Source organism: Ranitomeya imitator, chromosome 2 (assembly GCF_032444005.1).
Source record: "Ranitomeya imitator isolate aRanImi1 chromosome 2, aRanImi1.pri, whole genome shotgun sequence".
Classification (NCBI taxonomy): domain Eukaryota; kingdom Metazoa; phylum Chordata; class Amphibia; order Anura; family Dendrobatidae; genus Ranitomeya; species Ranitomeya imitator.
The window spans coordinates 480,358,341-480,374,788 of NC_091283.1; the positions used below are offsets into that span (position 1 = coordinate 480,358,341).

The 16,448-nt window shown below is 46.1% G+C and overlaps 1 protein-coding gene and 1 pseudogene across 7 annotated transcripts in view; one reads left to right on the forward strand and one right to left on the reverse strand.

Annotated features, from left to right (window-relative positions):
- Window positions 1-16,448, forward strand: part of TLK2 (tousled like kinase 2) — a 183,600-nt gene that overhangs the window by 153,347 nt on the left and 13,805 nt on the right. For all 7 annotated transcript variants that reach the window (XM_069751340.1, XM_069751338.1, XM_069751343.1 and 4 more), the window contains one exon: window positions 5,191-5,302. In XM_069751340.1, the coding sequence (XP_069607441.1) occupies window positions 5,191-5,302 (112 nt within the window). The remainder of the gene's footprint in view (window positions 1-5,190; window positions 5,303-16,448) is intronic.
- Window positions 2,311-2,447, reverse strand: LOC138668181 (U2 spliceosomal RNA; annotated as a pseudogene).

Here is a 16,448-nt window from a genome sequence, read left to right on the forward strand (position 1 = left end):
TTTTTTGAACATGGTAAAAAACAAAACTGTGGAATTGCACTTTTTACAATTTCACTGTACTTAGAAATGTTAAAACCAATGGTGTCGTTCAAAAGTACAAATTGTCCTGCAAAAAAAAAAGTTCTAACATGGCCATTTTTACTGAAAAATAAAAAAAAAAAAGTAATGGCTCTGGGAAGAAGCGGGGAAAAATGAAAACGCAAAAACTGAAATACCTCTGGTCGTAAAGGGTTTGACAGCTACAATTAGACTATTTACTATGTCCCGTAGTTTAGAGATGTGTTCAGAGTCTAGATAAGAATTTGACTGACTCAGGTTCTGAGTCATGTGGAGCTGGAACATCGGAGAGGAGGGTGGACAGAGAGGATGAGGAGTAACTAGACTATGAACTAGTGTCGGTATGCTTTTTAGAACCCCTGGAACGCCTGCCTGGTGTAACCACTTGAGGCTGTAGAGGGGCTGCAGGGTCCTGAACACCGAGGGCAGCGATAGGGGGTCCCGTGTTGGAGGCAGTGCTGGATAATCATTCTAAGACCAACACCAAGGTCTGAAATACCATGGCAAGGTCGGCTATTGACTGGGAGAGAGAGGGCGCCCACTCCAGTGGGATCACACGCTCGTTACGAGCAGTGGGGGGCTTCTGGGGTGTCATATGGGTTGCAGGTCGGGCAGAGGGATGAGGTCTGACCAGAGGGAAACTTCTTATTACAGGTGGAGCAAGCAAAATGGAGAATAGGAGGAGGATGAGAGTGAGGCTCTCTAGGAGAGAGATATACATAAATTGAGAGAGGGGAGAAAGTGCCAATATGAGAGCTGCCCCCCAGTGCCCGAGCTTATTCAGATTGTGGATCCTGCTTCAGGTGGCGCCGAGTTGGCTTTGTGTATAGGGGCTGGTGATGCTGTTCTGCAGAGAATGCAGCTGTTACACCGAAGTTGTGCAGAGGAGAGCGTTGGCTGGAGATGGCGCCGGGTAGAAGGGATGAAGCCAGGAAAAGGTACGAAGAATTTCCTCTTGCCGGTGGAGTTGGGGGTTAAAAACCATGCAGAGATCTCGGCGCTGGGAGGTAGGAGTCATGGTCGTGGGTGCACGAAGAGCCGGTGGGCGAGATTGGCTGGACTAACAGGGCGTGGCATGGCCTCTGGAGAAGGCCTGCAATGGAGCCGGGGAATACATTTTTGGAGATGGCCTCTGATGAGGAGGGGGGAGGTTAGCACAGTAGACGCGATATTTAGATTATTTTGTCCTCTGACAGGAGTTTGTATATTTAAATGGGAATGGACCTGTATTAATTCCCGCATGTCTAAGGATTAGATGTTATCCTATTAATAGGAGCCCCCTTACTGCCTGGACGGAGATGCCTGTCTTGAACATCCGGGATCCTTCTTGGGATGGCTGCACACAGATCTTTGGGCTGTCATTGGAAGGCCTGTGGCGGTAAATGGATCTGTCTTCCCACCAGGCACATCTGGCTCTGGAGAGCGAGCGGTTCAGAGGATGATGGCGAGGACCAGTCTGCCTGTCCTCCAGTGCGGATGCCCTGAACACTCTTAATGTGTTAGGGGGATAGGGTCCTGTCGGATGGACCGGGGAGACAACAGTAGTGATGCAATCCCACACTGTGTTTTCGGTCTTTAGTGGGGAGAACAGAGCGACACAGTTCCACTGTTTTCCCAATCACAAGCTCAACCTGCAAAATGGAAATCCTTAATAAACAAAAAACAAACCTAAGGTAGAAACGGGGCTGAATGTAACCCAGTGTCCACCTCCTACTGCCACTAAGCTAAAACTGATTAGCTTTGTGCTAGTTGTTGCGTTGTACACTGCTGGGGAGGAGCTCATTTTTTCCATAATGTCAGCCTCCAAGTGACTGCTGCATACACACATGGTTTACTTTGTACCCCAATGAGGTAATAAAGAAACGACTTTTCAGTTCGCTGGAAAGCAGCGGATAGGAATCCAGGAACATTGAGGCCATGTGCACACGTACAGTATTTTTCGCGTTTTTTTCGCTATAAAAACGCGAAAAAAACGCTTACATATGCCTCCTGTTATTTACAATGTATTCCGCATTTTTTGTGCAAATGTTGCATTTTTTTCCGTGAAAAAATCGCATCGCGGAAAAAAAAGCAACATGTTCATTAAATTTGCGGAATTGCGGTGACTCCGCACACTTAGGAATGCATTGATCTGCTTACTTTCCGCATGGAGACACAAAAGAGAATAGTAAAACCAAAAACACTCAGTTTGAAAAAATGTTGCAGTAATCCGCAAGTGCTAGTAAAAGATGTAAAAAACAGGGTATTTGGTTGATACGTTTTTTGCAAAAAATGTATACTAAGCTGCTCTACCAATCTTCACTGTATACCCTTATCAGAGCAGGTATCAGATATTAAACTGATAAGAACAGATACTACACTTGATCTTAGCCAAAAGGCCGAGAAGCGATGCACACCATGCGGGAAGTAAGCAGATTATGTGCAGATGGTACCCAGGGTGGAGGAAAGGAGACTTTCCTCCACGGACTGGGCACCATATAATTGGTAAAAAAAAGAATTAAAATAAAAAATAGTGATATACTCACCCTCGATGTCTTCCCGCCTCTCAGCGGTGCACGCTGCCGGTTCTGTTCCTATAGATGCTCTGTGTGAAGGACCTGCGATTGGTCTCGCGACCGCTCACGTGACCGTGACGTCATCGAATGTCCTGCGCGCACCATCTATAGGAACGGACGCCGCTGAGGACATCGGCTGTCTGCAGAGGGTGAGTATAACCATTTTTTTTATTATTATTATTATTATTTTTAACATGATATCCTTTACTATTGATGCTGCTTAGGCAGCATCTATAGTAAAAAGTTGGTCACACTTGTCAAACACTATGTTTGACAAGTGTGACCAACCTGTCAGTCAGTTTTCCAAGCGATGCTACAGATCGCTTGGAAAACTTTAGCATTCTGCAAGCTAAGTACGCTTGCAAAATGCTAAGAAAACCGCAAAAAAAAAAAACGCAAAAAAAAAAATGCGGATTTCTTGCAGAAAATTTCTGGTTTTCTTCAGGAAATTTCTGCAAGAAATCCTGACGTGTGCACATACCCTTAAACTTTGCTTGAGATCATATTATAATTTATTTACTTATATAGCACCATTGATTCCATGGTGCTGTACATGAGACGGAGTTACATACAAATTACAAATATCACTTAAAGTAAACAAAACTTACAATGACAGACTGGTATAGAGGGGAGAGGACCCTGCCCTTGCGGGCTTACATTGTACAGGATTATGGGGAAGGAGACAGTAGGTCGGGGGTTGCAGTAGCTCCGATGGTGTTGAGAGTTGGCCATGCGGTCATTACAGGTTGTAATCTTTTTTTTTTAAGAGATGGGTTTTCGGGTTCCGTTTAAAGGATCCAAATGTGGTGGATAACCGGACATGTGGCACAGAATTCCAGAGGATGGGGATATCCAGGAGAAATCTTTGATTTATTGGAGGCGGGTGGGTGAGGAGCGAATAAGTGTGGGGTAGAGGAGATCTTGGGAGGACCGGAGATTACGTGAGGGAAGATATTGGGAGATTAGTTCGGAAATATACGGAGGAGAAAGGTTAGGGATGGCTTTGTAGGTGAGTGTTGGTAGTGAAGAGATTTGCAAAGAAGAGAAGCAGGAGTGTAGCAAGGAGAGAGATTAGTCGGGCAGCAGAGTTAAGGATGGACTAGAGGGGTGCTAGAGTGTTAGAAGGTAGGCCACATAGGAGGATGTTGCAGTAGTCGAGGCGGGAGATGATTAGGGCATGCACAAGTATTTTGGTAGAGTGATGGTTGAGGAAAGGACGGATCCTGGAAATATTTTTGAGCTGGAGGCGACTGGGTGGCGAGAGCTTGGATGTGCAGTTTGAAGGACAGGGCAGAGTCAAGGGTTACTCCGAGGCAGCGGATTTCCGGGACAGGGGAAAGTGTGATTTAATTTATTTTGATAGATCAGGTGGGGAACATATGCGAGATGGAGGAAAGATAATTAGTTCAGATTTGTCCACATTGAGCTTGAGGAAGCGAGAGGAGAAGGAGGATATAGCTGATAGACTCTCTGGTATTCTGGACAGCAGAGAGGTGACATCTGGGCTAGAGAGGTAGATCCGAGTGTCATCAGCATATAGATGGTACTAAAAGCCATATGACTTTGCGTTGTCCCAGGCCAAGGTTATAGATTGAAACGAGAAGGGGTCCTAGAACAAAGCCTTGAGGGACACCAACAGAGAGAGGGCGAGAGGAGGAGGTAGTTTGGGAATAGGAAACACTAAGTGTGCGATTGGTATGAAGAGATCCAGGATAGGGGAAGGTCTTTGACACCAAAGGAAGAGAGAGAGGATCTGTAGTAGGAGGCAGTGGTCAACTGTGTCGAAGGACAGGTCAAGAAAGATAAGCAGGTCTGCCATAGCGTGAGCTGCTGCATTGGCATGAGGATCGCAAATCCAGACATCCATAGTGGTATAAATTTCCACTTTTTCAAGAGACTTTATACAGGGCAGCACTAGAGTGGTAAATGCCTAGATGTGGTTGCCACAAAGGGCTTGGCTAGGACAGCCTCAGTACTTCATTGGTTGTCTAATCACTGATTTCAAAATACTAATGGATGGATGGAGTACTGTGCTTTCATGCCAGTGTTGTGCAGTAGATAAAGGAGGCACTTGAGGAATGAAGAGGTTGCTGGACTGGGAGCTGCTACTTAGCAGTGAAATACAGAAGTGGATGAAGGGGACAGCCATAGAATGAGGAAAAATTAAAGACGCCTGGGTGACTAGAAGGGATTAGGTTTTGCCAATTGCTACAGTTTGTCTGGTTCCAGACACGGCTGCTAGAGAACAAGGAAACCTCAAAGCTCTGCAAATCAGCGATGAGCCACAGTAAGAAGGCCAGGCAGCTTGATCTAAGCCTATGAGCTCAGTCACTGGCTATAGTGAGGATGCATGCTGCTCACATGATACCACCAATGCAGCCAAAACATAAGGGCCAGAGCAGCAGCAGGGAGGCAGCGCTGAACCCAGGGAAGGGGGGTGAGTACCTGATGAGTTTTTAAGGTATTTTATAGAGATTGGGGCCAACTTTCCTGAAAGGGGATGATCACTTTAATGTGTTACCATACAAGACATTAACACCATTGTTGTATAATCTTAGTTTTTTGTTTTCTTCTCCAGGTATCTGCCTCCGGAGTGCTTTGTGGTTGGAAAGGAACCCCCAAAAATCTCTAACAAAGTAGACGTGTGGTCTGTAGGAGTAATATTCTACCAGTGTCTGTATGGGCGAAAGGTAATTTTGTCTAAAATTGGTTAAATATTGTGAACACAACTATAAAGACCAGGACTGTTGTGGTAGGTTAAACCGAAAGATTGAATTTAATTCTGATTTATGTTTTATTAATTTTTATTAATGAGTACAAGTCTGTTGACTCGCTGCTTCTAATACATGATAGGGAGCTCAGTCAGACGGTTTTGTTTGTGTTTTTCTTGTGAGCAAAGAAAATAATCTTTGAATTTCATGAGTGTCTGTTCCTACCACCAGTGTCATTTTTTTCAGATGGGGGTGGGGGGGGGGACAAAAACTCATGGCATAATGTATTTTTCGGACTATAAGACGCATCCCATATTTTGGGCAGTAAAATAGGGAAAAAAATGTTTTAAATAAAATGGTGCATCTTATAGTCCGTTTTTACGGTTGCTTACCGGCGGAGGTTGGGGGGGCATCTGCTGTTAAAGGTCGGCGGTGGCAGGAGTGGGGCTATGCTGCAGACACTGTGCTAGGAGGAGGGTATGTCTCATCTGTGCAAGGCTGCATGCCCTGGGCTTTCATAAAATGTTGTGAGCGGAGTCCCCTTCACATTAATTGATTTCCCTGCGGTGGGCTTTGGGAATATTGCCGCTATAGTGCAGTGCATGCGCAGATTGAGATTTCAGGAGCCTCCTGTGAACCCTACTCCACGCTAGCCCGTTAGCTACATTTTGGATTGTAAGATGCACCCTCCTTTTCCTCCCAAATTTGGGGTGGGAGAGAAAGTGTCTTGTCTGAAAAATATGGTATAAGTATGGTATGGTATCATCTTTCCCCCATCTCACACGACCTCCCCAATGAACCAATCCATTACAGTAAACGGCTGCCCACTCTCCCCAGTCCCACAAGCCCGCTGTCTTGGGGTAATCCTTGACACTGATCTCTCTTTTAAACCACATATCCAAGCCCTTTCCACTTCCTGCCGCCTCCAACTCAAAAATATTTCACGGATCCGCACATTCCTAAACCAAGAATCCGCAAAGACCCTAGTCCATGCCCTCATCATCTCCCGCCTTGACTACTGCAACCTCCTGCTCTGTGGCCTCCCCTCTAACACTCTTGCACCCCTCCAATCTATTCTAAACTTTGCTGCCCGACTAATCCACCTGTCCCCCTGCTATTCCCCGGCCTCTCCCCCCTGTCAATCCCTGCACTGGCTCCCCATCACCCAGAGACTCCAGTACAAAAGCCTAACCATGACATACAAAGCCATCCACAACCTGTCTCCTCCATACATCTGCGACCTCGTCTCCCGGTACTCTCCTGCACGCAACCTCCGATCCTCACAAGATCTCCTTCTCTACTCCCCTATTATCTCCTCTTCCCACAATCGCATACAAGATTTCTCTCGTGCATCCCCCCTACTCTGGAATTCTCTACCACAACATATCAGACTCTCGCCTACCATCGAAACCTTCAAAAAGAACCTGAAGACCCACCTCTTCCGACAAGCCTACAACCTGCAGTAACCACCGATCGACCAAACCGCTGCACGGCCAGCTCTACCCTACCTACTGTATCCTCACCCATCCCTTGTAGATTGTGAGCCCTCGCGGGCAGGGTCCTCTCTCCTCCTGTACCAGTCGTGACTTGTATTGTTCAAGATTATTGTACTTGTTTTATTATGTATACCCCTCCTCACATGTAAAGCGCCATGGAATAAATGGCGCTATAATAATAAATAATAATAATAAGTATAGAAATACTTTGCTCAACAGCTCCCCACACAATATGAAGCTCCCAGTCACCCCCACACAAAAATGATGCTACCATGGCTTCCCATGCTGTATTATACCCCCATTGCCCTACAAATACTCATGATGGATCCTAAACACACTTACATACTCACACTATGATGGACTCCACACAGCAGGCACAGTCTAGTGATATCGTAGTGCCTGCTCTACTGATACTCAGACGCACAGGCTGAATGTTGAAAGCGAGCCCGATGGCTCCCTGTGCCACCGTTGCAATCCACTGTGTCTGCGTCCTGAGGATGCAGATACTTCTGAAATTGAGATGCCGGATGTGACCCGCAGGCTGCACTTTGCTCAGGACTGGTGGATGGTGCTACATTCTAATGCAACCTCTTACAAATATTATGGCATCAAATAAATTAAGCAACAAAAAATAAAAATCTTTATGGAAATTCTGGGCACACAACCATGGGTATAGCAGCTGGCAATAATAAAAAAAAACTCCTCACAAGAACTGATGTCAGAACAATAAAAGCAATTCTTTCAAACAAGGACAACAAATTTTGCATGGTAGATGTGTTGTACAATGGTCAGTGGTGCACTGCCCAGGAAACGCTCACCGAATTGAAAACGTGCTGTAATTTTGAAAATGAGTAACAGGTCTGTTCACACAGTAAGCCTTAATAATGGCTGATGGGACCAGGGGTGGATTAAGGGTAGCCAGGCTACCCCGGGCTGTTCAGGCAGTGTGTCCAGCAATCTGCCCCAGTGTGTCCAGCACATTACCACCAGTGTGTCCAGCACATTACCACCAGTGTGTCCAGCAATCTGCCCCAGTATGTCCAGCATTGCCCCCAGTGTGTCCAGCAATCTGCCCCAGTGTGTCCAGCAATCTGCCCCAGTGTGTCCAGCAATCTGCCCCAGTGTGTCTAGCAATCTGCCCCAGTGTGTCCTCCAGCAATCTGCCCCAGTGTGTCCTCCAGCAATCTGCCCCAGTGTGTCCTCCAGCAATCTGCCCCAGTGTGTCCTCCAGCAATCTGCCCCAGTGTGTCCTCCAGCAATCTGCCCCAGTGTGTCCTCCAGCATTGCCCAGTGTGTCCAGCAATCTGCCCCAGTGTGTCCTCCAGCATTGCCCCAGTGTGTCCTCCAGCATTGCCCCAGTGTGTCCTCCAGCATTGCCCCAGTGTGTCCTCCAGCATTGCCCCAGTGTGTCCTCCAGCATTGCCCCAGTGTGTCCTCCAGCATTGCCCCCAGTGTGTCCTCCAGCATTGCCCCCAGTGTGTCCTCCAGCATTGCCCCCAGTGTGTCCTCCAGCATTGCCCCCAGTGTGTCCTCCAGCATTGCCCCCAGTGTGTCCTCCAGCATTGCCCCCAGTGTGTCCTCCAGCATTGCCCCCAGTGTGTCCTCCAGCATTGCCCCCAGTGTGTCCTCCAGCATTGCCCCCAGTGTGTCCTCCAGCATTGCCCCCAGTGTGTCCTCCAGCATTGCCCCCAGGGTGTCCTCCGTTAGCTTATAAAAAACAAAACGAAAAAAGTCTCCTCACCTGACCTGTGCGCTCCAGCGGCGAGCTCCCTCCAGCAGTGAACAGTCGCCGGCGACTAACAATGACGTCAGACGCCGGCGACGTGTGCGCTGCGCCTGCGGCCGACTTCAGCTGCCAGCCTCCAATTGGCTGGCGGCTGTTAACTATTGACGTGCGGGCGCGCGCCCGCACGTCAATAGGAAGCCGCCGCAGCGCCGGTAGGGGCCCAGTGAGCAGATGAGACGGGGCCCGATGCGGGCCCTCTCTCTCTGCCCACCGGGTCCGGGGGGCACATAAATGCTGGCGGGCAATCTGTGCGGTAGCCCAGGGCACCCCCCACACCACTGGGCCCTGGGCTACCGCCCATATTGACCCTCTTATAATCCGCCCCTGACCCCAATGGTCCAGCTATTGGCAGAACATGTGACTGTTTCAGCACTATTCTGTTCCCCCAATAATTGTGGAGAGGGAGGAAAAAGGTAGAAACTGACAAAAAAAACACTAAGCCAAAGCTAATTGCCCTATTGTATGTAACTGTCTATACTCTTTTGTCTCCCAATGAAATGAACATGAAACTGTGTAATAACTGAACATTCTGGTTTCAGGAAATATACCTCAAACAAATGAAATTAAATTATTTTTTATTTCATATATACGAATCAAATGTAAACAGAAGATTGTGAAATAATTACAGTAGCTAAACCAAAATAGTGCACTGAAATAGTTACATGAGGGGTGGGTGTGTATATAGAACTTGTGTAGATATTATACACAGTGAATTTAAGTTAATAAAACATTCGTAAAAAATAATTCTGCCAAGAATAATTTCAGAACTTTTTCCACTTCTATAGTATGTGCGCATTTTCACGATTTGTAGCAGAAAAACTCGGCCAATTTTTGTGCTCTTAAATCAGAGAGTTAGATCACAGAAAATAGCTAGTGAAATAACATTTCCCACATGTCTACTCTTACATCAGCACAATTTTTTTAACATATTTGTTTTTGTTAGGAAGTTGTAAGGGTTAAAAGTAGGGTTGAGCGACTTTTACTTTTTTAAGAGTCGAGTCAGGTTTCGCGAAACCCGACTATCTCAAAAGTCCAGTCAAGTGAAATCGGCCGATTATGGCGAAAAGTCGGGGATCGACCGAAACACGAAACCCAATGCAAAGTCAATGGGAAATCTTTTTTTTTTTTTTTTTCTCTCTCTCTCTCTCTCTCTTTTTCTTTCTTTCTTTCTTTCTTTCTTTCTTTTTCTCTCTCTCCCTCTCTCTCAAGCTGGTGTTACACATTGCAAAATGCTACAGCGCACAAGCGACAAGATGGCGATAGGCGGCCCCTAAGACCTATGTCATCACTCTGCCCATGCTCCTTCATTGGCGGAAAAAATGGCGCCAAATGCGTCATACGAAACGCGACTTTGGCGCGAAGATCGCCGACCGCATGGCCGATCCCACACTAGGGTCGGGTTTCATGAAACCCGACTTTGCCAAAAGTCGGCGACTTCTGAAAATGACCGACCCGTTTCGCTCAACCCTAGTTAAAAGTTGACCAGCGATTTCTCATTTTTCCAACAAAATTTACAAAACCATTGTTTTTAGGGACCACAGCATATTTGAAGTGAGTTTGAGGTGTTTATGACCAAAAATACCCAAAAGTGACAAAATTCTAAAAACCGCACCCCTCAAGGTATTCGAAACCACATTCAAGAAGTTTATTAAACTCAGGTGCTTCACAGAAATTTTTGGAATGTGGAAGGAAAAAAATGCACATTTAACTCTGTCACAAAAATTTTACTTTAAACCCCCAATTTCTTTTTTTTTTCCCCTAAGAATAAAAAGGATCATACAATTTATTAATTTATCCTGAGCATGGAGATACCCCATATGTGGGGGAAAACCACTGTTTGGGAACACGGAAGGGAAGGAGCGCCACTTATTTAACCCCTTCCCGACCCATGACGCCACGTAGGCGTCATGAAAGTCGGTGCCAATCCGACCCATGACGCCTATGCGGCGTCATGGAAAGATCGCATCCCTGCAGATCGGGTGAAAGGGTTAACTCCCATTTCACCCGATCTGCAGGGACAGGGGGAGTGGTAGTTTAGCCCAGGGGGGGTGGCTTCACCCCCTCGTGGCTACGATCGCTCTGATTGGCTGTTGAAAGTGAAACTGCCAATCAGAGCGATTTGTAATATTTCACCTATTATAACTGGTGAAATATTACAATCCAGCCATGGCCGATGCTGAAATATCATCGGCCATGGCTGGAAATACTAATGTGCCCCCACCCCACCGATCGCCCCCCCAGCCCCCCGATCTGGCCGGTACACTGCTCCGGCTCCCCTCCATCCAGTGCTCCGCTCCCCCCGTGCTCTTGTCCGCTCCCCCCGTGCTTCAATCACCCCCCCGTGCTCCAATCACCCCCCCTGCACTCCGATCCACCCCCCTCCGTGCTCCGTTCCACCCCCCCGTGCTCCATTCCAGCCCCCCCGTGCTCCGTTCCACGCCCCCCGTGCTCCGTTCCACCCCTCCCGCGCTCCGATTCCCCCCCCCCCCCCCCCCCCGTGCTCCGATCCACCCCCCCCCCCCCCCCCCCCCCCGTGGTCCCCCCCCCCCCACCCCATCATACTTACCGATCCAGCCGGGGTCCCGTCTGTCTTCTCCCTGGGCGCCGCCATCTTCCAAAATGGCGGGCGCATGCGCAGTGCGCCCGCCGAATCTGCCGGCCGGCAGATTCGTTCCAAAGTGCATTTTGATCACTGAGATAGATTATATCTCAGTGATCAAAATAAAAAAAATAATAAATGACCCCCCCCCCCCCCCTTGTCACCCCATAGGTAGGGACAATAAAAAAATAATTTATTTTTTTTTCCACTAATGTTAGAATAGGGGTAGGGGTAGGGTTAGGGCTAGGGCTAGGGTTAGGGTTTCGGTATGTGCACACGTATTCTGGTTCTCTGCGGATTTTTCCGCTGCGGATTTGATAAATCCGCAGTGCTAAACCGCTGCGGATTTATGGCGGATTTACCGCGTTTTTTTCTGCGCATTTCACTGCGGTTTTACAACTGCGATTTTCTATTGGAGCAGTTGTAAAACCGCTGCGGAATCCGCACAAAGAAGTGACATGCTGCGGAATGTAAACCGCTGCGTTTCCGTGCAGTTTTTCCGCAGCATGTGTGCAGCGATTTTTGTTTCCCGTAGGTTTACATTGAACTGTAAACTCATGGGAAACTGCTGCGGATCCGCAGCGTTTTCCGCAGCGTGTGCACATACCTTTAGAATTAGGCTATATGCCCACACTGCGGATTGACCGCTGCGGATTCGCAGCAGTGTTCCATCAGGTTTACAGTACCATGTAAACATATGAAAAACCAAATCCGCTGTGCCCATGGTGCGGAAAATACCGAGCGGAAACGCTGCGTTGTATTTTCCGCAGCATGTCAATTCTTTGTGCGGATTCCGCAGCGTTTTACACCTGTTCCTCAATAGGAATCCGCAGGTGAAATCCGCACAAAAAACACCTGGAAATCCACGGAAAATCCGCAGGTAAAACGCAGTGCCTTTTACCCGCAGATTTTTCAAAAATGGTGCGGAAATATCTCACACGAATCCGCAACGTGGGCACATAGCCTTAGGGTTAGGGTTGGAATTAGGGTTGTGATTAGGGTTATGGCTACAGTTGGGATTAGGGTTAGGGGTGTGGGGGGGTTAGTGTTGGAGGTAGAATTGAGGGGTTACCACTGTTTAGGCACATCAGGGGTCTCCAAACGCAACATGGCGCCACCATTGATTCCAGCCAATCTCGTATTCAAAAAGTCAAATGGTGCTCCCTCACTTCCGAGCCCTGACGTGTGCCCAAACAGTGGTTTACCCCCACATATGGGGTACCAGCATACTCAGGACAAACTGCGCAACAATTACTGGGGTCCAATTTCTCCTGTTACCCTTGTGAATCTAAAAAAATGCTTGCTAAAACATAATTTTTGAGGAAAGAAAAATGATTTTTTATTTTCACGGCTCTGCGTTGTAAACGTCTGTGAAGCACTTGGGGGTTCAAAGTGCTCACCACATATCTAGATAAGTTCCTTGGGGGGTCTAGTTTCTAAAATGGGGTCACTTGTGGGCGGTTTCCACTGTTCGGGCACATCAGGGGCTTTCCAAATGCAACATGGTGTCCGCTAATTAATTAAAATTTTTACATTCAAAAGTTAACACCTGCTCTGCAAACGCAACGTGACACCCGCAGACCATTCCATCAAAGTCTGCATTTCAAAAGTCACTACTTCCCTTCTGAGCCCCGACGTGTGCCCAAACAGTGGTTTACCCCCACATATGGGGTATCAGCGTACTCAGGAGAAACTGGACAACAACTTTTGGGGTCCAATTTCTTCTGTAACCCTTGGGAAAATAAAAAATTCTGGGCTAAATAATTATTTTTGAGGAAAGAAAACGTATTTATTATTTTCACGGCTCTGCATTATAAACTTCTATGAAGCACTTGGGGGTTCAAAGTGCTCACCACACATCTAGATAAGTTCCTTTGGGGTCTAGTTTCCAAAATGGGGTCACTTGTGGGGGGTTTCTACTGTTAAGCCACATCAGGGGCTCTGCATACGCAACGTGACGCCCACAGAGCAGTCCATCAAAGTCTGCATTTCAAAACGTCACTACTTCACTTCCGAGCCCCGGCATGTGCCCAAACAGTGATTTACCCCCACATATGGGGTATCAGCGTACTCAGGAGAAACTGGACAACAACTTTTGGGGTCAAATTTCTCCTGTTACCCTTGGGAAAATAAAAAATTGCAGGCTAAAAGATCATTTTTGAGAAAATAATTTTTTATTTTTTTTTTCATGGCTCTGCGTTATAAACTTCTGTGAAGCACTTGGGGGTTCAAAGTCCTCACCACACATCTAGATTAGTTCCTTTGGGGGTCTAGTTTCCAAAATGGTGTCATTTCTGGGGGATCTCCAATGTTTAGGCACACAGGGGCTCTCCAAACGTGACATGGTGTCCGCTAATGATTGGAGCTAATTTTCCATTTAAAAAGCCAAATGGCGTGCCATCCCTTCCGAGCCCTGCCGTGCGCCCAAACAGTGGTTTACCCCCACATATGGGGTATCAGCGTACTCAGGACAAACTGGACAACAATATTTGGGGTCCAATTTCTCCTATTATCCTTGGCAAAATAGGAAATTCCAGGCTAAAAAAACATTTTTGAGGAAAGAAAAATTATTTTTTATTTTCATGGCTGTGCGTTATAAACTTCTGTGAAGCACCTGGGGGTTTAAAGTGCTCAATATGCATCTAGATAAGTTCCTTGGGGGGTCTAGTTTCCAAAATGGGGTCACTTGTGGGGGAGCTCCAATGTTTAGGCACACAGGGGCTCTCCAAACGCGACATGGTGTCCGCTAACAATTGGAGCTAATTTTCCATTCAAAAAGTCAAATGGCGCGCCTTCCCTTCCGAGCCCTGCTGAGTGCCCAAACAGTGGTTTACCCCCACATGTGAGGTATCGACGTACTCGGGAGAAATTGCCCAACAAATTTTATGATCCATTTTATCCTACTGCCCATGTGAAAATGAAAAAATTGAGGCGAAAAGAAATTTTTTGTGAAAAAAAAGTACTTTTTCATTTTTGCAGATCAATTTGTGAAGCACCTGAGGGTTTAAAGTGCTCACTAGGCATCTAAATAAGTTCCTTGGGGGGTCTAGTTTCCAAAATGGGGTCACTTGTGGGGGAGCGCCAATGTTTAGGCACACAGGAGCTATCCAAACGCGACATGGTGTCCGCTAACGATGGAAATAATTTTTCATTCAAAAAGTCAAATGGCGCTCCTTCCCTTCCGAGCCTTACCATGTGCCCAAACAGTGGTTTACCCCCACATGTGAGGTATTGGTGTACTCAGGAGAAATTGCCCAACACATTTTAGGATCCATTTTATCCTGTTGCCCATGTGAAAATGAAAAAATTGAGGCTCAAAGAATTTTTTTGTGAAAAAAAAGTACTTTTTCATTTTTACGGATCAATTTGTGAAGCACCTGGGGGTTCAAAGTGCTCACTATGCATCTAGATAAGTTCCTTAGGGCGTCTAGTTTCCAAAATGGGGTCACTTGTGGGGGAGCTCCAATTTTTAGGCACACGGGGGCTCTCCAAACGGGACATGGTGTCCGCTAAAGAGTGGAGCCAATTTTTGATTCAAAAAGTCAAATGGCGCTCCTTCCCTTCCAAGCCCTGCCGTGCGCCCAAACAGTGGTTTACCCCCACATATGAGGTATCAGCGTACTCAGGACAAATTGGACAACAACTTTCGTGGTTCAGTTTCTCCTTTTACCATTGGGAAAATAAAAAAATTGTTGCTAAAAGATAATTTTTGTGACTAAAAAGTTAAATGTTCATTTTTTCCTTCCATGTTGCTTCTGCTGCTGTGAAGCACCTGAAGGGTTAATAAACTTCTTGAATGTGGTTTTGAGTACCTTGAGGGGTGCAGTTTTTAGAATGGTGTCACTTTTGGGTATTTTCAGCCATATAGACCCCTCAAACTGACTTCAAATGTGAGGTGGTCCCTAAAAAAAATGGTTTTGTAAATTTCGTTGTAAAAATGACAAATCGCTGGTCAAATTTTAACCCTTATAACTTCCTAACAAAAAAAAATTTTGTTTCCAAAATTGTGCTAATGTAAAGTAAACATGTGGGAAATGTTATTTATTAACTATTTTGTGTCACATATCTCTCTGGTTTAACAGAATAAAAATTCAAAATGTGAAAATTGCGAAATTTTCAAAATTTTCGCCAAATTTCCGTTTTTATCACAAATAAGCGCAGAATTTATTGACCTAAATTTACCACTAACATGAAGCCCAATATGTCACGAAAAAACAATCTCAGAACCGCTAGGATCCGATGAAGCGTTCCTGAGTTATTACCTCATAAAGGGACACTGGTCAGAATTGCAAAAAACGGCAAGGTCTTTAAGGTCAAAATAGGCTGGGTCATGAAGGGGTTAACTTTTGAATGTAAAAATTTTAATTAATTAGCGGACACCATGTTGCATTTGGAAAGCCCCTGATGTGCCCGAACAGTGGAAACCGCCCACAAGTGACACCATTTTGGAAAATATACCCCTCGGGAACTTATCTAGATGTGTGGTGAGCACATTGAGCCCCCAGGTGCTTCACAGACGTTTATAACGTTGAGCCGTGAAAATAAAAATCGCATTTTCCCCACAAAAAATGTGTGGGTTTTTTTTTTGCCCCATATTTTGCATTTTCACAAGGGTAACTAACGAGAGAAAATTCACCATACAGTTTGTTGTGCAATTTCCTGAGTAGGCAGATACCCCAAATGTGGGGAATAAGGTACTGTTTAGGCTCATCGCAGGGCTCAGAAAAGGAGTGTCGTTTGATGGAATGGTCTGCTAGTGTCATGTTTCCTTTGGAGAGCCCCTGATGTGCCTAAACAGTGGAAAACCCAAACAAGTGACACCATTTTGGAAGACCCCTCAATAATTGTATCTAGATGTGGGGTGAGCGCCTTGTACCCCCAGGTGCTTCTCAGAAGTTTATAACGTAGAGCAATGAAAATTAAAAAAAATCAAACTTTGTTTCCCACAAAAGTATTTTTATGTCCAATTTTATATTTTCACAAGGATAGCTGGTAAAAATGGTCCCCAAAATTTGAGGCATCCTGGAGTTCAGAATTTTCTATAATAGCTTGTGGACTACATACACAGAGCCGCAAAGTGCTAGAAGAGCAGAATCCCTAAAAAATGACCCCATTTTGGAAATTATACCCCCTTGGGGATTTATCTACAGGTTTAGTGACTATTTTGACTCCATGTGAGTATTCCATAAACAAGCAGTATTGGATGTTGCTGAGTGAAAATTGCAAACTGTCAGTGTAGTAACC